The sequence below is a fragment of the Diadema antillarum genome, unplaced genomic scaffold, assembly GCF_040938485.1.
Source record: "Diadema antillarum isolate AM-2024a unplaced genomic scaffold, OU_Dant_1.0 seq00000098_RagTag, whole genome shotgun sequence".
Lineage (NCBI taxonomy): Eukaryota > Metazoa > Echinodermata > Echinoidea > Diadematoida > Diadematidae > Diadema > Diadema antillarum.
In genome coordinates, this window is record NW_027271187.1 from 1,735,693 (window position 1) to 1,757,644 (window position 21,952).

A 21,952-nucleotide genomic window follows, 5' to 3' on the forward strand; every position below is an offset into this window, starting at 1 on the left:
CAAATGAGTGGTGTAGTCCCACAGCCTTGAAATGGTGCATTGTCTCGAATTTCACATTTTCTCCTCAGATACAAATAGACTTCTAGACATTGGGAACAAACTTAAAGCAGAAGATGAACAACCACGCTGCCCTACTTAGTCACTGTGTAACCATCCTGGACAGTTTTGATCCTACAGCTTTTGGTGTCGACCAGCATGTCAACAGATACCTGACGGCCCATGAGGTGAGTTAATGGCTAGCCCAACCAGACGCCGTGCGGAGCTGTGTATCACTATCTGTATCAGTGTAAATATTCAGTCTAACGTTAGTTAGTTAATGGCTTGATGTTAGATATTAAAATGTTGATGACTAGCTCAACAGCTGTACAATTTGTAGCATATCCCTGTAGTTTAGTGTAGAATATAGACAAAGTGTAAGATGTTCAAGTCTGGTCGGGTGTCTTAATGCTCTTGAAATAGTCTTATGAAATACAAACTGTTCAAACCCTGATGTTTTACTATTTGAGTATTTATTATTTTATAGAAACTGAAAATATCTCACAATTTGCCTGACATTTTACTCACATGTGGAGAAAATACTCTATATTCACAATGGCGTATTCATATATCTTTTACTAAAGTGTGTCTTTTAGTGTGTAAAATTTACCTCAATTCACATCTAGAGATTTGAGGTAGATTTTACACACTACAACTACAAGATAGTGGCTTTGAACCCGAGCATGTAGGGCATTGCCATTGGCTTTCTGTACTCAGTTGCACTGTATTTTGAAACCAACAACCCCGCCCTCTATTGCCATTACCTATGAAGTGCATGTAAATATGTTTCCAACATGCATGTATCAGGTAATCATTGTTTTGCTATTTTCTATGTTTTTAAATCTTTTTTTTTTTCTGTAATGTTTTGATATTAGAGCAAATGATTACTTGTTTTTACCTCATTTCACTCACATTGTGCATATTCCCATGCATGCAGTTTTGTTCTTAATGCTTAGTGCTATAAAAAGAGGAGTGTCAGTTTTAATGTACAGTGTCATTGTCTTTAGACACCTACCATACCACAAGTAGTCACCATCTAAATGCAATGTCATCTAGATGTAATAGACATAGGCTCATATCACTCAAAATGATAATTACTATAAATCGGCATCAAGGCAGTGAGAGAATTTAAAATGCAGTACTAGACGTCCCATATCTGTGGTGTGGTTTGTTTTAAAATGATATTCATTTTATCTTTGTAAACCTATTTTATGAAGTAGAGACTCCGCAAACTTTTTCCCTTTCTTTTTCTACATGTGTCTGAGCTACATGTATGTTCTGTTGTTGAAAGAATCTGAATATGTGATTAGCTTGGATCAGTAAGATTTAGTGCTCTTTGAGTCAGAGGGTTCTTGCAAAATGACTGCCTTCAAATACATATTCTTGAAGGCTGCTTGAAGTTTAATATCCCCCCCCCCCCCCCCCCCCCCCAGCTGGATGAATTCCTTCCCTAGAAATTTAGGACTCAAAGCATACATTCGCCTGCCTGTTGTTCTTGAAGAGGTCTAGAATCTCAGCTGGCTCTGTTTTGTCTGTCATTGCTTTATGTCTTCCGCCTTGGTTTGTATTCATGCAGGATGAGCTTGGAGAAAATGAGCAGTCTTTCATCACAGAGGTCTTTGCGGGCTGTGTCCGACACGGCCGGATCATGGAGGTGGTAGTCAAGGCGTTTTATGTCCGGGATGGCAGAAACTGTCTCCGCGCCGACAAAAATCTCTACACAGGTGAGCCAGCATGTTAGTGTAGTTGTTTCTATATTCCGGGAAATTCTGAAATGATCACATCCTAATGAATTAAGAGCAATAACTGTACCTCTGTGTCTCATCTGCATTCACGTTATACCCAACAACCCCGTCAATACCATAGACAGTAAGCCATTAAACACCCTCACCGAGAAACAAGGAACCATACAAACAAAGTATGCTGAATAAGTGTTCTTACAATTTTAGCATCTTCATTGCAGTGGCAATTTGACATTTTGTCATCATTTTACTGTAGGTGTTAAATCCATATTCTAGGTCCTGGGATTGTTTGTATTTTATTCCTGGCAGCAGAGTTGATTTTCATTGTATTACTTTGATTTTATCAAAGCAACATTTGACTTTCTTTTTCTGTTGTTGCTTGAACCAAAATGATTTTGTCATGTATTCTGCTGTTTTTCTGTTAATTTTTTTTCCCAGTATCATGCTGACATCTGCTTTTATTTGTTCTTTGCAGTTTTATGCTACCTAGCACTGTACAGACTTGATGAGTTGGGGATGGCAAATTTTAGAAAATTCATCAGATCACAAGATGTCAACAAAATGCATAAGGTAAGACTTTCATCTTGTGTATTCTGTAGTCGATATTTACCATTTGCTGCTTCAATTTTACAAGAAAATCTATAGAGGCAATGAACATGCTCAGAAAACATACAACAGAAGTTAGAGAATATGTCTGCTTTAGCAGCAGGAAGTGTTTTGTGTTTGTTTCCTATTTGTAAATACAATCTCGTTATATTATCTCGTTACAATTATTTCATTCATAACATGAAATATGACCAAAAAATGATGGTTGTAAAATAGCTGTTAGGCCTGATTATAGTGTGGCAATTCATTTACTAGTACCCTAAAAGTGGACATTTTTGTGGTGTTGAAATTTTTGTGCATTTCACACAACCAGCATCTCGTGTGAAAATAAAAGTACACAAATATTTTTGCTTGCCATATATTTCAATAGTTGATGTCTTGATTCTGTGGGATTAGAAACAGGTGATACTCATCTTACCCAGCTGAGCACAAAAAAAAAATAATAAAATAAAAAAAATAAAAATGTCTCACGCAAAAATATGCACTTTTACGGTAAAGAGAATAAGTACATAAGTACAATTCACATTGCAGCTCTCTCACAAGAAGTTTAAAATGGGTACCAAGTAGCCCAGAAACAATTTTACATATTAAAATGTGTTTGTTGATTACTACCCTTCAATATATAGATTATTAAACATATCATAATTTCTACTTTCTGGAGGGCATACTTTGTCTGGTCAACGACAAGTCTAACATGGCCCAGATAGTATTACTGAATTACTTTATAAGGATGATATAAAGTATATTTGTATCAAATTTTATATCATGCACTTTGGAAAGGCTAGATATAATTTCATCAGCAAGTTATTCATTTCATCCTGGTACAGAGCATTTCTTTATCATAGTTGCTCTATGTAAGTACTTCAATTGATTTGATATGAAAAAAAAAAAAAACTCACAGTGATTTTTTTTTTCATTTCTTGCTACAAAGTTATAAGATACAACATGCTAAAGTCATAGCGTTTGGTTTGTTTTCACAGTTCCTTGCATTCAGCTTCAACGAAACATATCTCACAACATGGATGAAAGATGAGTGGACCAAGATATATGAGAGTAGCTACGTTCAAGTGGAACTAGTCTCACCAATTTTAAGGTGAGCTTCTTGATTTTCAGTCGCAGAGTGGAGCATTTCATGAAACCAATAATGATGCAAGTTGTAGCATTAGTATGAACCAGTCATCATCTGCATACTATTACTCTCATTTTTCTAAGTGAAAAAAGGGTGTAAGAAATATTTACAGTTTTGTTCATTCTTTCAAACATTTGTGAAGCCCTTGTTCAGTCAAAAGGATGATGCTACTGTATGCACTTTCATAATTTATTCCATGAAGAGAGACTTTGAAAATACTTTCTGTGATTGATTTTTCTGCTGATAAGCAGTCATTCATTTTGAGTTTGTAATATATCAATGCAAAATTCAGGTTGTATGAGAATTAAAGTGTAATATGATGCTGCCTTTCTCTCTTTGAATCCATGAGCAACCATTTTTTATTGTTCGTATTCAAGATGGCTCCCCGAGATAGGAGATTTGGTGGAGCAACTGGCAGACAAGCTTGCCAACAAATCAGCAACCCGACAGAAAACAAAGACGCCAACGGGTGAGTGTAGGATGATTTTTAAGTGCTAATTCTACACCATGTTCTCACTTACTTCAACTGTTTACGTGTCAAGCACTCTACTTTAAAGGGGCATATAGTCCTGGTAGTGTAGAGGGCGCTGTTGATGATACTGCCGATCACCGTGAGCATTGATACGAAGTTGAGCTGTCATCAAGAGTAAAGTGCGTAGGTGTTGCTAAGTAAAGTTGCCTTTGTTGTCTTCTCTGCGCATCGCGCAGTCTGTAGTAATGCCAAACTTGCACCATGCGCCCGCGTACGCATTTGACTAAAACACCGGGACCATGCACCTTTAACTTGCCAAGCTCTTTCATCAGCATTCATTCCTCCATCTGAATTTGACCTAGTTGTAAAGTTAGCAAGCCCACTCAGGTGTAGTAATGTGCCTCAGTCCAACAGGAAGGCCTTGGTGACTCAGTAGGGATTAGGGGGATTAGGTAATCTTCATTCATTAACAATGCCAGACATCTGTTTCCAGACATTTTTGCCATTATGCAAAGAAAGTGCTCCAGTGTGTGTGACAATTGACAAACAAGGAACTGTATGTAAGGGTTGATAAATGCTGTAAAGCAAGAAATATTTGCGGCATGATGTTTTGTTTTGTTTTCAATTGGAGGTGACACCTTTTTTTTCGGCATAAAATTTTTGCTAATTGCCACTGGCATCTAATGCATGTAAGTGTATTCAAAAACTTTCGTGTGCACTTTAATTTTGTCAATCTTGGCTGTCACTGAGACCCCGTTTACAGTGCAGGGCTGGGCCGAGCCCGGCCTCAGTTGCGGTACTCGGCCCCGCAATTCTGTCCATTAACAGTGGAGGGCTCAACCCGGGCTTTTAATTCAAACCTTTCAATATTTTGTCGTAGTGGCGCTCTGCTTGTAAACAAATGATTATTACTGGGAGCGCACCGGTCGCAATTTGGTACCGCATTTGGCCCAGCTTGCGTTTACAGTGAGAAAAGGCCAGGCCGAGCCCGAGACTACCTCCAGAGCTTGGCCAAATGTGTGGCCGTTTTTGGTACCACATTTGGCCTTTTGCGCGTTTACAGTGAAAGGAAGGCTGGGCTCAGCCCGGGCCGAGCCCGGCCTTTTCATTCACCATAAACGGGGTCTAAATTTGCAAAATTAAAATGCTCACAAAAATTTCTGGTTTTACAGTAGAGTAAAATCAGACAAACAGAATGAGAGAAGTCTTTTCAAAAGTGGACATAACACAAAAAAGTATAAAAATGTCAAATTTCACTTTTTTTTTCTGAATATATGCAACTGAAAGAGGTGATCATGTTGCACCTCACACCTCTCCCATTGGTTGGTACACAAAAACTGCCTTACAGTTTTCCCATTGGTTTGTACAGAAAAACACCATCAAAGTCATGTGGGGTTTTTTGTTGTTGTTGATTGTTGGGAACTGCAACCCGTCTCTCCCTCATAGTGAAGTTATTACAAGACTACACAAATTTGAGAGGTAGCATACATCTTATTCCTCTTGGTCTCATTTCAAAGCAGGAAATTTAGTCAAGATTTGTGCACAGTTCAGTGGGAGACTTGTGAGCCGATGATGTCATCACCACCACCAATTTAAATATGTGGTTGCAACTAATATTATTGATATAATGCGTTTACAGACTAACAACCATGCTTTGTTTAATCATTCACAGAAATGGCAAGGCAAGTTTGATTTGCACAGATGCATACATTATGCAGGTCCACTCACTTCTTTGATCTATACTTGTCTTTGATTCTAGATATTAAGCCATTTAATCTAACTCAGCCGCGGCCGAGGAGTGTTCCAGTCCCAGAAGTCATCCCAAAGGTCAAAAAGTCAAAACCGGTGAGTTCCATACCAGAAAAGAAGAAGAAGAAGAATAAAAAAAAAAGATATCCTTCCATCTGAACCTCCATTGGATACTAGCTGTAAATGACCATAACATTATATAATGCTTGTCATTTTTTTGTTCTTCTCCTTTTTCTTTCTCCTATTTTTTTTTTTGACATTGCATAAGAAACAATATTTTGTGATTATCTCATTTAAGCTAAAAACAGTGACTTCGCAGAGATAATCTGCCCATCACCGTAGGGGAGATGAGCTGTATCAAAGATGAAATCAACAATCAAGTTACAGATTAAAGTTGTGAAAGTAAGAGTGGACATGGGAGCGTTCTGTTACTGACTGGGTTGTACACCTATCTTTGCAACAAAACACTTGAGTCAGTAAAGAGATCCAAATTCTTATTTCATCATGATTTCTGTGTATTCTGTGCCCAGGTTCCAAAGTCGACATATGTCGGTCCCAGAGAGGACAGCCTCGTTCAGGAGGCCAAGGAGAGGAATAGGAAACGAGCTGAGGTGAGTTGACTCATCGTTGTCAATCTTGATTTTTACATGTACGAACACATACTGTATACTCCGTATATTTAGCGAGTCTAATTTTTTGCGAAACGGGACTTCCCGACAAATTCGCAAGTGGTTACATTCGCGATTGTGGTGTACAGTAGTACTGAATGGAGAATTGTATGTGTGCACATTACATTCATGTCGGGATCAGAGTTCATATTTTTACGTGTGTGTTTTTAAATTCGCTAATAGCTCCCAACTTGCAAAATTCCCGAAAATAAGAATCTTGCAAAATATTTGGCATAAACAGTACCCAGAATATATATTTCACAAGTGGTAAATACATGTACTTCTCATAAATACTTGAAATCATTTATGATGCGAAATTTTGACACAAAAGCAGATCTCCCAACCATTCTGAATTTTGAGGAAAGAATCTGAATTTCCTCCATTCCCAGCTCTTGTTCCAATAGGAATATCCTATTTTGCTTGATGATTTTATTAGACACTCCTATGACGCACTTGAATGTTCTACAGATAAATGGCTAATCTTATAAATGCTGGTCATCATCATCCCATGGGAACTGCAGAGCTGCCAAGTCTCCCTGATTCTGCAGGAGTCTCCCTGGCAATGTCAAAATCTGTTCATGTCTAAATAAGAGAATATCAAAATCTCCCTGATTTGTGAATTATTTTTGCCCATTGAAATGAATGTAACACACAGTATATCTCCTTGTTTGCTGTGTGGAATCGCCCTGATTTTGATGGGGGAATGTTGGCAGACCTGGAACTGCTCTTTCTTTCCTACTCTTGAGCCAAATCATCCCAATGTTTTTCACTGAGAAAGGTTGGAAGGTCTGCAAGAGGCCACAAGTAGCCTTGCCATGAGCTTGGCAAAACTTGGCGACCGACCCACATGCTGCAAGCAAGGGTATTCATCATCTCCTCTGATCTGTTTCTCCTCAGGAAACCCTGCTGACAGCGGCCAAGTCCCAATTCTCATGCGCCAACACGGAGAAGTCGGAGAAGACGCGGGTGCGGCAGGCGGCCATCCTCCAGGAGGAGGAGAGCAAGTTGCAGTTCAACAAGGTCAAGGCCAGAAAGCCGCCCCAGTCCGTCACCAGCAACGTCCCCATCAAGCTCAACATGGCAGCCATTTTGAGGGAGGGCCAGCTCTACCAGAAGAAGGAGGAGGATGAAATGAAGAAGTGAGAAAGAATCCAAAAATTTTTCTGGGATTTCTGGGATCCCCCTCCCCTCCCCTTTCATAGTTCATCTCACCTGTTACAGTCTCTGACAGCAGAAGTTTTGTGCAGCCTCTTAATTATCACACTGTTTGTGGAGAACACATTTTTGACAGTCATGTAATGAAGGCACCCTACCCCCCCCCCCTTCCATCTGGTACAATCACCAATGCTGAGCTATTCCAACTGTACAGTAATTCAGTGCCAATGATATAAATTGTGACCGTGCACCTCAAAACGAACATAAAGTCGCACACACTGATTTTGCGTGAGGACTGAAAACAAGTGAAATGGGTCAACCTAGCCGAACTTGACTTTTTCATATTTTCTGAATGAGCGGGTCTTCTTTTACATTATGCTAAAATTTGGTATCATAAAACGGGCAGGAAAGTGTGCTTTTTAGCAATTTATCTCGAACATTTTTGGTAGAATAGTGTGATTAGGTGTGTCTTTAGAATCCCTTTTTCATTTCTGAAAAAAAAATCTTGTCCACACTCTTCACTTTCAACTCTAATAACTTTTGAAAGGATAGTGCTACTGCTTTGAAAGTTGGCATTAATTATGGACAGAATGTGTTAATGAGGCATGCTTAATTTCAGTTTAATCTAATAATCCCTTCATTGTTGTTACTCTGGTGGTTTATTTCCTGTTTTTTGTCCCATTCATTGCACAGCCAGCACGGTTTGGTAAAGATTAAGCGCTTGAATAGACACTGTACTTCAGAGCCTCTTTTCTCAGTTCACACTTTTCCTGAGTTTGTGCTTTCTTTCCAATATTTAGAAAGGTTAGTAGAGTCCATTTGATTTGAGTTATACATCATTTTAAAGCTTAAAGTCTGCTCTTTCAGAATATGGGCTTAACTAAAAATTCATGTCTGGCGACTTTTTGTTTGTTTTGAGGTGCACGGTCACAATTGATCTTTTTCTGCTTTGCTCTAAGAATAAAAAATGATTTGTGTGCAGGACACAATGAAGCTTGTGAGTAAATGACATCATCACCTAATCTAATTTGCCTAGCAATTGTAACCAATATTGCAGTGTCTTCAAAACATGACAATTTTTCGAATTTCAAAGCTCTTATTTCATGTGTGATTTAAACAAACCTTTAGCATTCAGTTTGTATGATGTTACTCAGTCTATTAGAGTCAACATAGAGTTGCATTTTGCTTCAATGGAATCATTGGGACCTAGAATTTTTTCTCCTAGACTTGAGTGAATTCCTCAGCAATTTTGACATTTTGATGCACCTTTTCCTCAGTCAATAATGCATTAATTACTTCCTTATTACGGATAGCATCCTCCTTGTGTGAATGTTTTTTTTTATTTGTTTTCTTTTTAAATGTGAAATGGCAGATTCAATCTATGCCTCTCCCTGGCAGCTCTTTAAACATACTGTTTACCATCGGGAGCAGTGATTTAAAAATTTTTTGAGTTATCACATTTTATGCATATGTATAGATCAGTTGTATCACAAAACATCCTACCACATAAGAATTTTGCAATAAAGCCTAAAATATAGGGAGATATCACTATTTTTCTCAATAAACCATGACTGTATACAGTTTACTCTCGAAACACTTTTATTATAACTGTTGTTCACATTTTGTATAATTAACAATGATTACATTGATTGACATTTTTGCATTGGTTGTTTCTAACCCTACCTCAATTTTTATACCCCCGCCAAACGAAGTTTGAAGGGGGTATATAGGAATCAGCGGACGGTCGGGCGGTCGGGCGGTCGGTCGGGCGGTCGGGCGGTCGGGCGGTCGGGCGGTCGGTCGGGCGGTCGGGCGGTCGGGCGGTCGGTCCGTTGCAAATCTTGCGTCGCGAACTACTTCCTCAGTTTTCAACCGATTCCCATAAAACTTGGCACAGATGTGTGCCTTGGGTTGTAGATGTGCAAGACGTATTTTTTGACAGTACCCAAAAGTACGTTGCCATGGTAACGGCATATTATGGGCAAAAATGGGTACAAATCTTGCGTCGCGAACTCCTCCCACAGTTTTTGATCAATTTTTATGAAATTAGGTACAGATGTTCATCTGAATATGTTAATGTGCAAGACACATATTTCCGCAGTGGCAAAAAGTGCGTTGCCATGGTAACGGCATGTTATTGGTAAAATATAGGGCAAAATGCTCCATGGCAAAACTGCTTCATCAGTGTTCTTCCAATTCTCATGGAATTCATATTGAATGTTTGTCTTAGGATATAGGTCGGCATGACACATATCTTGACAGTGACAAAAAGTATGTTGCCATGGTAACAGCTCACATATTATGAGCCAAAATGATGGAAAATTTTGTGTTGCAAAGTACTTCCTCAGTTTTTGCCCAATTTCCATGAAACTTGGTACAGATGTGTGCCTTTGGTTGTAGATGTGCAAGACGCATTTTTTGACAGTACACGAAAGTACGTTGCCATGGTAACGGCATATTAATGGCAGAAGATCAAGGAAAGATCTTGCGGATTTAACTACTTCCTCAGTTTTTTGACCAAAGCTTATGAAATGTGGCACACACCTTGATCTTGGTGGGAAGATGTGGAAGACATATTTTTCGGACGTGTCGGAAGCTGCGTTGCCATGGTAACGGCATATTAAATGGCAGAAGATCAAGGAAAGATCTTGCGGATTGAACTACTTCCTCTGTATTCGACTGAAGCTCATGAAATGTGGCACACACATTGGTCTTTGTGGGAAGATGTGCAAGACATATTTTTTGGACATGTCGGAAGCTGCGTTGCCATGGTAACGGCATATTAATGGTGGAAGATCAAGGAAAGATCTTGTGGATTGAACTACTTCCTCAGTTTTTGACAAAAGCTTATGAAATGTGGCACACACAATAGTCTTGGTGGGAAGATGTGCAAGACATATTTTTCGGACGTGTCGGAAGCTGCGTTGCCATGGTAACGGCATTTAAATGGCAGAAGATCAAGGAAAGATCATTCCTTGGGTAAGACTGTCGTCATGGGGCGGGGGTATTAATCACCTTAAGTGATATTTTTAGAATTTTGAAGCACTAAATCTCGGTCTTTGTTTCATCTGCAAATGGGAAATGATGCCTGTAACCCTTCATGTGCTTTGAGTGCTGATTGGCACAGAAATCCCCATAGCATTGTACACAAGAGTCCAAAGTCCTTAGCACAGAAAGGGTTAAATGGATGGAATCTTCCACCCTTTGAATGTCAGTGTGTCAATTTAACGCCACCCTCCTTTCTCCATCCCAGACTTGAGATGCTGGAGGCGGGAGCCAAGGACGCCACCCAGTTCCTGGACTGGCAGACGGCGATGCGGCAGAGGGACACGGAGGAGCAGCTGGCGGAGATCGAGCGTCGTCGTCTCGAGGGCAAGCTGAGCCATGAGGAGGCCATCCTGGCCCGCCAGGCTCTCATCAAGGATAACAAGGAGAAGGTTCAGGTCATGAAGAAAGAGGTGAGTAGTGATGAATAGGGTGATCTATCACTTTGTCTACTCCCACTTCGTCTAATAGTCATTCCGTCTCAACCCACATGGTCTCATCCTCTTTCATTTACAACCAATTCATCTAATTACCAATAAGTCCAATTACCACTTAGCCTCATTACCAATTGGTGTACTTCCAGATGGGATATGTCCATTTCATCTAATACTCACGGTTTATTAGACCTAATGGGAAAAAGTCCAAGGAGACAAAATTGCAGTTAGCCTATCTGGTCATTAGACAAAATGATAATTAGCCGACCTGGGCATTAGACCATGTGAGGATTAGACCAAATGGGCATTAGATGGAATTGATAGTAGACCATCTGGTCATTACACAAAATGATAATTAGCCAAACTGAACATTAGACCACGTGAGGATTAGACCAAACAAGCATTAGATGGAATTGATAGTAGACCATCTGGTCATTACACAAAATGATAATTAGCTAAACTGAGCATTAGACCACATGAGGATTAGACCAAACAAGCATTAGATGGAATTGATAGTAGACCAAATGAGTTTAGCCGTAGTGGTGTTTGACAAACTGGAAAGTAGACCGTCTGACATTAGACCTAAGTGGCAATAAACCACAGATAGTAGTCTTTCTGTCCAGGTTGGGATATAAATTTTATGCTACAGTGCACTGTTATTATAACAAACATTGCTATACAAAATTCTTGTTACAATGAAGTAAAAGTTTAGGTCCTAAATTATCATCTATTTATCTTTATATACATTACTCTTTGGCTACCTCAAAATTTTCGATATAATGAAAGAAAATTGACGGTCACAAGGACCTCGTTGTAACAGGAGTCATTTGTATATAGACACTAATGAAAATAGAGATGGAGAGCTTCTGCCTTTCATGGTTTGGGCTCAAAATTGATATATTACTTTTCATTTGCTGCTTGCTCATTGAGGAAGAGTTTATACAAGGAAAGCATAATTCTTTAATCGTGCAATACAAGAAGTGATTGATGTTGCCTGATGAAACAAAAGGCTTTTTTTTTTTGAATTCAGATTCTTGATTCAGGCTTACAGGTGATGGAGCTTTTCCATATCTTTTGTTACATGCATAATGGTTCAGTTGCTTTTCAAAGTTGGTTGTAATGAGACAACTATGTTAACTGTATAATACAGTGCTCCATTTCGCTGTGTTTGAATTCAAGCAATTAAATCCTGCATTCTGTCAACAGCAGGTTAATCTTTCATGTATGATACTTGCAAGATCATTTGTACTAGAGTTTACAGTAAATGTATGAATTTTTTATCTTTTGCACATCAGGCAGAGAAGATGATGGCAGAATATGTGGATCGGAGGATGAAGGAGGAGGAGGTGATGAAGCAGGTGGTGGAGGACATCATCTCTGGCCACCAGAATGCCAAGCAGGCCAAGGTCAAAGTTCAAGAGTACAAGAAGAAAATTGGTGAGTCCTTTTAAAGGCATTATTTACCATTTCCAGATAAAATGAAACCCCATCTTTAATCTGTGAGTTAGGGATAGAAACAATCAATGTAAAAATTTGAATCAGTGTTATCAATGTTAAGTAATGTTAAATATACAAAATGTGAACAATAGTTATAATAAAAATGTTTCTAGACTAAAACCATCTACAGTTTTGCTTTATTGAGAAAAATAGTGATATCTCCTTATATTTTAGGCTTCATTGCAAAATTTCTATATGGTAGGATGTTTTGTGATACAACTGACCTACATATATGCATCAAATGTGATATCTCGAACATTATTAAATCACTGCTCCCAATGGTAAACAGTACCTTTACCATTTATATCCAGAGCACATGTTTGTGACATGAATGCTGTGACATTCAGTGTGTTTTCCAAGTAATATTCCTTTGTAATGATCTTTCAAGTGCAGGATGATTGATTAGATTGTTTGCACAAATTTTAGTGGTGAAGATTTATCAAAAGCTTGTTTCCTCTTTATTCTGAAATTAATTCAAGTTCATTCTAATTGCTTTTAATCTATGAGGGTGTGAGCAAGAAAGCGGTGGGCCACCATCTTTTGTGGTTGTCTCTTTCTATTAGGGAGCCAGTAGAAAGCTGACACTTGCCTTTGAACCATGGTGCAAAAAGATAGCATGTAGCTATTTCTGTTTTGTTCTATGTTTTGTCTAATTTACCCCCCCCCCCCCCAAAAAAAAAAAAAAAAAAAGGAAAAGAGAATGTGGATGTAGATTTTCATCAGCAGAAGAGGGCTAACATATTCGTCTGTTTGAGAAATTACACCCTTAAACTTGATTCATGAAAGATTGCACATTGGCAATCACATCACATTTTAAAGTTCCAGTATAGGGTCAGCTCATTCCTCTACAGAGTGTGGTTATTCATGTTATTCATGGAACCATAGAGTTTGCTGTTTAATCAAAATGTATATATATATACAGTATATGCCCATCTCTCCATACAATCTTGCAGGTAAGTCAAAGGATAAAAAGGTATCAAGATAAGGAAAACAGGCATATATTTCATCTTAGTAATCATTGCTCTTTTTTTAAATATTTGTAATATATGTGTGTTATGTTTCTATATGCTGTCATATCTTACTTGACAATATCTTTATTTCTTTCAATAAACAGTTGAGGAAGTCAGTGGTGAGAGTAAGGAACTCCTTAGGCAAGCACTGGAAGAGGTAAGGATTGTAACCAAGTTATTTGAAGTCATTCTTGGAGCAATGTATTTCTGTCAAAATGGGAATAACATCCCTGTGGCAGACATGCTGTTACTTTCTTAAAGTGCAGAAAGCCAATACCATAGTCTTTGTACAGAATGAATATGATTCCACACAACTAACTGGCAAATAGTGTTTAATGTGGACTCATTACAGACAAAAGAGTATGTAGGTATATAAGCAAGCAAAGTTTTTGCAAGTTGAGTACATGCATTGAAAGTATCATGAGGTGATTGAGTCTAACAGCATGTGTGGGAAAAAAAAAAGATCTACATATTATGTCTGATACCAGGTATGTTGGAATGGAAAAGAAGCACTTTAGTATGTGTGACTAGTTAGTATAAAGATTCAGATGCTGGGGCATCATGCACATTAAGACTTTTTATCTATTAAGGAGAAAGGGGTTTTCCTCAAAATGGAAAACCCCTGAAATCTGTGCTCCAATTCCGTAACAATTGTGTAGGTTTTTCAAATTCATGAAAATTCTTCCGTCGTGATGTTTTCATTGCAACTGATTGACAAATTGCCCTACATCGACGTAAATAAGCACAGAATTGATCAGTGTTTTAGTAGTAGCCATGATAAAAAATCATGGGCGTACATACTCGAGCAGGATTCGAACCTACGACCTCCTGATCACCGGACAGGCGTCATCTCCACTAGACCACCGAGCTTTCGCCCGACAGCAAGTGTTGGTTCTAATCCTTATAGATCAATTCTGTGCTTATTTACGTCGATGTAGGGCAATTTGTCAATCAGTTGCAATGAAAACATCACGACGGAAGAATTTTCATGAATTTGAATAACAAAGCAGTACCCGCTGCATGCTATAAGGATTAGAACCAACACTTGCTGTCGGGCGAAAGCTCGGTGGTCTAGTGGAGATGACGCCTGTCCGGTGATCAGGAGGTCGTAGGTTCGAATCCTGCTCGAGTATGTACGCCCATGATTATTTTTTATCATGGCTACTACTAAAACACTGATCAATTCTGTGCTTATTTACGTCGATGTAGGGCAATTTGTCAATCAGTTGCAATTGTGTAGGTTGTTGAATGTCTGTGGTACAATGAATGCAATTCTAAAATCTGGGTTAACGAAAAAGGCAGGGCTTTGTTCTTAGTGAGGAGGATAGCCTGCTGTTATCATTGCCTGCAGTTTCACATGATATCCCACATTGCAACAACAAGTGACACTGTTCTTTTTAGTTTTTCTTTTTTCAGAGTTCTTATGGCACAAATTTATCACTTCATCTGCATTATTCAGCAGACTTGCAACCCTGCCCACGTTGTACAAGCATAGTCTTTTGAGTGGGTACCTCCACTTTTTTTTGGCAGAATGTATAAATATGTCTGTATGAAAAATGCCTAAATTTGTAATGATTATTGACAAATGTTATCCTTTGCTATCTATGTATCATTCCTTCAAACGTATGTCGAATCTATATTTTTTGTACATTCTGTTGAAAGAAGTGAAAATAAAACCTTTGAATTTAAATTTGAATTTGAACTTATCATTGCCCTTTATTTTCTCCAAATTATCCAGGCTGAGGCTGAAATGAGGAGAAAGATCGACCTGATCCAACAGATCCGTGCCTTGGAGGCGGCGCCCAAGGATCGAACCAAGCTCATTGATTGGACGGCTACAGCAGGACACGCCCTCCTGTCAGAGATGTCGATTGCTGAGGTATAGTTTTAGCAAACACACATATGGAATGTATCTATGACTGTTATTTTGTTTGTGCTGAAAGTGCAGAATTGATATCGTAGGGTTATTGTTGTGATCAAAACTGAAAGATCAGAAACCAGGACATTCCTCTTTTTGAAATTTTAACCAATCTTTTGCAATGATTTCTGTAATTTTTGTCAGAACATGTCTTTCTGTATTAAGGTAAAAATCAATGCCAAAATGTAAAAATTTTACTGTTTTCTCTGAAAAATAAGTTTACCTTTTCCTCTAAAGCCAATTTGTACATCTGTCGCCTCTCACTATTTTCCGCTCCTTACGATGTGTCACTTTTTTTTTCATACCTAGATTAGAGATGAAGGGTATTTGCCTGTTGTAAAGAGCATTTCAAAATGTCATTTCACTATGATGTGAGGAAAAGCATTCCTGCCTATTCAGGCATTCTCAATAAAACTAGAGGTGTCATATGATCTGTTGTTTTTCCAACTTATTGGGAAAAGCATTCCTGCCCATTCAGGCATTCTCAATCACCCTAAACTAGGGATGTTATGTAATCTGTTCTTTCTTTTTGCAGCTGAACGAGCGGCTGTCGCTGATGAGGATTTCCCGTGAGGAGGAGCGGGAGACGAAGCGAGACGAGATCCTGGGGGCCAAGGAGGCCAAGGACCGGCTCCTGATGGACAAACTTCAGCAGATCTCCAAGCACCGGGCCGCCGAGGGACACCTTGCTGCAATGAAGTGAGTCCCCCTCCATCTCCTTGGTAACGATGTGATGTAGCACTCCCCTCCCCCTTTCCCAGCAGTGATTAATTTCATTCCCCTTCCAAAAACCCTTACATTGTGCTGTCTATCAAATGGTTTAGCTACTTCAATGCTCCTTTGATGTATTCCACATGTTACCAATTTTTGGAAGACAAACAAAATCAATTCTACGAGAGAGGAAGAGTCGTCATCATTACATTCCAAAGTATCTAGTTTGAATATCTACAGCCAGGAGGATAACAGATGCATTGAAAAAGCAGATTTTACTTTTGTTTCTGCAATCAAAATGCTTATTTTGTAGTCAATGTAGTCACATTTTTCAACTTCACTCTTATCTTGGAGTACAGTCTAAGAATGAAAATAAAAGTGAACAAGGTATCGTCCGGAACAATCAATATGTGATGATGAGTGTGGTTGATGTGTATTTCATGCGCATATCTAATTATCTCCTAAATGCAAAACATCACCATAAAGAAAGAAGCAGGAGCGAGAAATTGCAGAGTGAGTATCGGCATTGGGTGCAGGGGATTTGGTGTCTTTCTCTCTATTCTATGCACCCACTTTAGTCATCACAATACCAGGATTGGCCAGAGTTCGGTGTTGACATATCTTGCATGGCAAGCAGCATGGTGTAGGTGTGGTGTACACACCTCTCACGGGTCAAAGTTCACTTGAGCTTGTGGTAAATTGAGGTGAAAGGTCACAAGTTTTCGTCACATTGTCTTCGGTGCATGGTCTATACCTTTCTTCTGTAGCTACCTTTACATACCTTTTTTTTGTTTGTTTTTTTGTCAGTTTTCACCTTTTTTTTTCACTTTTTCACAATGTGAAGTCATGATTACAGGAACATGCTTGTCCAACCTGTTTAGACATTTTAAAGTAAGTTCATTTCATTTCATTCAGTCAGCAATGGTCACGAGGTAATTTCGCTAAAGCCGAAAGTTAGTGAAAGTATAGTCATTGATAAAGATGTAGATAGACTGACGTATGTCTTGATGTATGTTTGATTCTTCTTTTTTTTTTTTAGAACAGTCTGATCAATAGTAGTTATTTGTATTATCATATGCATGCAACAATGTATGATCAGTTGATATGATCAGTTCAGATTTGGTGCCGACAATTTCTTTCACATCATGAAAAATGCTGTTACCAATCATGTTTCAGCCATAAGAAAAGTGGAATGAGCTTCACGAGTGTGCAGTACACAATCATCATTATTTTCTTTTTTCTTTTTTTGCACCCATATACCTACATGGGACTAAGGTTGTCTGTTGGTAGCTTTCACCACAGTCACACTTTAGTTGCACAGGAACACAGTGTGACCTTCAGAGTGTTCTTACTTGATGTAATAAGTGTCAAGTTGAAGCCTGTTTGTCTCTCTTGGCGTTGGGGTCACCATGTCTCTCAACTTTGATTGTCATAGATGGGCTGTGTGTAGAGATTCTTCTGCAGGATTTCATTTCCATCGTTCTGGATGAGATAGAGCTAAAACAATGAAAGAGAGAGAGGAAGGGAGTGTTTGTAAAGGGCAGACATCGGACATAGAGATGCCAGGTAAAGGATGGGAGAGGGAGACCCCTCCCCTCCCCCCCCCCCCAAAAAAAAAAAAAAAAGAAGTAGAAGAAGAAGACAGCTAGATAGCCCACAAGAGAACTTGATGAGAGTCACAGGAAAGCTGGGGGGCATACATTAAAGAGATGAAACTGGAGGACAGAAAAGTGCGTGACACACAACCCCACAAGCCTTACAAGCCGGAGGAAGAAGAAAAAAATGTTAATCAAATGTCGCTACTCTTTTTTGTTGTCTCATTTGAGTATATTTTGAGTGCAAACCTTCCATCATTTATGCTATGTGTGAATGACATTTTTGAAAATTAGTATTTTTATGTGTTTGTGTGTGAGGACTGAGCATAACAAGGCATGAGGGATGAAGAGCATGGTATTGTCAGATTGTGTGTATAACTTCAGAAAGCTTTTCTCTTCCAGACCTAGCTGACATTATACTATCCCACAATATGCATGGGATAGGAAATACACCAAGTAAGAGAAATATTGATACTTCTATATATTTTAACATCAGTGCTGTTTGAAAAGAAGCAAAAAATCAAGCAAAACACACATGGGGTGTTGCAAGAAAGTTGCAATCAATTGCAAATAATTGCTAATTTTGAAACAACCATTCTGATTGGCTCAGGGTCTGCCCTATTAAGAAGACATGCATGCAACAATGATTTTGATTGGCCAGTGACAATCAGTTGCAAGTTGCAATTGATTGCAACTTTCTTGCAACACCCCAACAGACGGATTTATTGAAAACAAGTTCTAGAGAGTAATGCTCTTGATAGTGTTCACAATCTCATTTGTAACCTTTTGTCTTCCCATCCCTTCCATTCATCCCACTCTCTTCCTAAACTCTATGACCCTCTTGCCACACTTACATGGGTAATGTTTTGAATCTCCCCCCCTCCACCAGGTTGGAGAACAAGCGCAAGGCTAAGCTGGAGAAGGAGGAGCTGAAGGACGCCAAGCTCCTAGACCTCCAGGCTCGGCTGGAGCAGCGGAAGCAGGAGCGGCTGAAGGCAACCGAGGAGATGAAGATCTCGCCCACCAAGCAGTCTGCCCGCCGCACCAAGGAGCTCACCGCTCAGAAGGTTTGCTCCTTAAGTTGTCTGGCATCATTGTTATAAAACATTATTATTTAATCCTTTTCTGTTTGAACTAGTGATAAAAGTACAGTAAGAAGACGCAGCACCCAAACCACAATATGACTGTGGTGTATGGAACAGACTGAAACTGATTTTTACATCAATTGCTTCCCTGTTGATGAATAAAACAGTGTTTTTGAAGTCCTCTATCCTGAAGTCATGCATAGTAACTCTGACCAGGCCGGACTCGGTCATTCGCAAATTTGAAATTTCTTTGGTTGCTCATAAGCAATTGTGTTTTTGTTGTTTTTTGTTGTTGTTTTTTCGCTGCAGAGTTTTCAAGTGTCCTTTAATCACTATTAAATCTTTGCTGAGTCTGTAATCAGCATTGTAGTTGGAAAGATTAAATTCCAGTTTCTCACTTAAATTGGGAAATTTTCACAAACTTTCTTTCTGATTTTATTGCAAATCTAATGAATTTAACCAGTTCTATGTAATCTTTCTTCTACATAACATTGCCTGCCCAGCAGAAGGGCTCTAATGCTTGTGCACTAAAAATAAACTGCGCAAAATGATGGTTAGATCATATCAAAGTTATTTCACACCTTTGTCAAATGTCACAAACCAATATTCAATTTTGGCATCAAAATTTCATGCCAGGGTCCTTCTGCCGGCCAGGCGACAATAAGATACGCAGTGAAATTCGAAGGTGCCAATTCAGTGATGACTAGGTAATGATTTCTGCAGCAAACTTGTAAAAAACAAAACAAAACAAAACCAATGATGGTTGATATCATTCCTATTCTCATCTCTTCCCATTTAAATCGATTTATGACTTGGGACAGAAAAAGAACGAGGACAGCCGATGGAAGGAGCTGGAGAAGCGTCGGGAGAAACAGGCGTCCCTCCAGGCCCAGGGCATTAAAACGGACGTCGCGGGTCAGAGGTTAAACTCTTTCGGCCGCTCGCGGCAGATGGCCACCGGAGCAGTGATATCATGATCAGACTCGGGACGGTGTGAACGAGACGTCGCATGTCACCAAAGGGAAAAAAAAATCACCCTGATAATGTCCTATCGAATGCAATGTACAACTTTAATGTCAAAATATGCTTGTAAGACAAAAGCTATCAATAATAAGGTTATAAAAGGGTAGACAGAAGTCTGAGGTTCTGTCATTTTTTCTTTCATCTTTGTCATACTGGCAAACAAAATTACTGACATATTTGATGAAATTTACACTGAGGATTGTAGTTGTCCATAGTCAGGCAAAAAAAAAATCACAAAATTCCTGACATACATGTTTGTCTACTGGCGTAATGTAAAGATAATCTGGAATGTGAAATGAGGGATCTTTGACAAAGATCGAATAGCACAAAGAAGAAGAAGAAAAGGAAAGAAAATGAAGACAGGAAAGTGATGTCAATAATGCTCATATTATTAACCTATTGAAGACTAGTCCCGAATATACTTGGGCAGGTGTCAGTTGGAAATGAGTGTTGTTGCAAAATCAGCTCATCCTCAAGGGGTTAAGGAGAAATACGTTATGTGTTTGCAGTGAGGCAAAATGAATGTCATGCAGTATCTTTGCAGGTCAAAATCTTATTTTTGTTGGTGACAAAATATATCCCAATATGCTGTATCAGCCATATGCGAAGCCACATGAGAGGATATTGAGAATTTGAGTTGATAGTCCTCCGTAAATGTGAGTTGATGAAATTCAACAGGACAGTTTTTGTGGTTATGTTGAGAAGTGTAAGTCAAGAAGCATTTTTGCTGTATTCAAGGAATTGTGCAGGTCACAAGTTGGAGAGAATCAATTTGAACTCTTCTGTAATTCTCATCTGAGAGTACTATGTTCCTATATTTGTGCAAAACCACTGTACGGTGATGATGTAATATACTATAGTACAGTTGTGCAAATTGTAAATACATGAACTTGTAATGGAATATTCTGTATATTTTTTTCTTTATGTGTCATGAGGTGTACATGCTTTTAAGAGACATTTGCACAACAAGCTACTCCTCTTTGTTTTCTGTATTATCAGTATTCATGAATTTTCTACACTCTTCACGTGGCATTGCCACAATTCCTCATACTTGGTAGTCAATTTCACAATGTCCTACCACTGGCCTCGTAACCAGTGTGGCTAAAATGTGATGTTTGATACTAAATGCCAATGTATACATTGACGGGTTGAGAATTTCATCTCATCAACAGGGGCATTCACATTAGCAGAAAAATTCCCATAACGACAAAGAGAAAGACCTTTTGAGGTGTAGGTTTTTTGAAACCATGTTCCTTTGTTGCTATTTGTTTTCTTGTCAATGTAAATGCTTGCTCACCCCTTAATGGGGGGGAGGGGGAAGGGGGGAGGGATTCCAGATTCCAGATTGTAACAAGGTGAAATCGGCTGTCCTGGCAACCTTGTTTTGATGGGGTTTCCTTGTATAACGCTATACAACTCACCCACTTTGGGCACAGTCAAACGTGAGGGTTATGAAACTGGTTAAAATGCTACATACAGTATTGGGATTGTGATGACTGTGCATGCCCCACCACAAGGGGCAGGGTATACACACTACATGTAATTACCAAAACAAAAGTGGATGTTTCAAAGGTCACAAAGTTTCTTCGGGTTTTCGACCAGTGTTACCCGCAGAGAAAATTCAAATTAGGTCTTTGCTATTGTAAATGCCTTTTAATCTTTTAAGAAACTGTTACTGAGCCTACTTGTAATTCCTAGTTTCTTGAATCCGTACATTCACCAACCCTTAATGTGCTGTGAGAAAGAGAATGTGCTGTATTTATGTGAATAAAACAATGTATTAATAATACACATATTGCTATCATTTCTTTTTTTCTCGCTGCAATATCTTCAGGTGGTTGTGATGTTGTGAAAGTGAAACAGCATGGTAAAGTTTGGATAGTAAAAGAGAAATGTGTATGAAGTGCCACAGCATAATGTCATAAGCCATGTTATGGTAATATTTCTTGCTGCAGTTTCTTCAGATAGCTTGTGATGTTGTGAAAGTGAAACTGCATGGTGAAGTTTGGATAGTGAAAGAAAAATGTGTACAAAGTGCCACAACGTAATGTCGTAAGCCTTGCTATGGAAATGATAA

General features: G+C 38.9%; 1 protein-coding gene across 1 annotated transcript; it reads left to right on the plus strand.

Annotated features, from left to right (window-relative positions):
• Nucleotides 1–113: 113 nt before the first annotated feature.
• On the plus strand, nt 114–19,829 carry LOC139726786 (cilia- and flagella-associated protein 99-like). Its single transcript, XM_071637776.1, has 15 exons — nt 114–224; nt 1,619–1,760; nt 2,254–2,348; nt 3,365–3,477; nt 3,891–3,982; nt 5,745–5,830; nt 6,265–6,345; nt 7,300–7,541; nt 10,811–11,015; nt 12,332–12,473; nt 13,648–13,700; nt 15,282–15,422; nt 15,997–16,160; nt 18,657–18,834; nt 19,674–19,829. Exons 1-15 carry the CDS (start codon nt 114–116, stop codon nt 19,827–19,829), a joined length of 2,001 nt encoding a protein of 666 aa, XP_071493877.1.
• The last annotated feature ends 2,123 nt before the right edge of the window (nt 19,830–21,952 follow it).

Coding starts and splice junctions, on each gene's coding strand:
- LOC139726786 (XM_071637776.1), top strand. CDS start 114: ATGAACAACCACGCTGCCCTACTTAGTCACTGTGTAACCATCCTGGAC. Junction 1,761..2,253: donor CGACAAAAATCTCTACACAG/GTGAGCCAGCAT, acceptor TGTTCTTTGCAG/TTTTATGCTACCTAGCACTG. Junction 11,016..12,331: donor TTCAGGTCATGAAGAAAGAG/GTGAGTAGTGAT, acceptor TTTGCACATCAG/GCAGAGAAGATGATGGCAGA.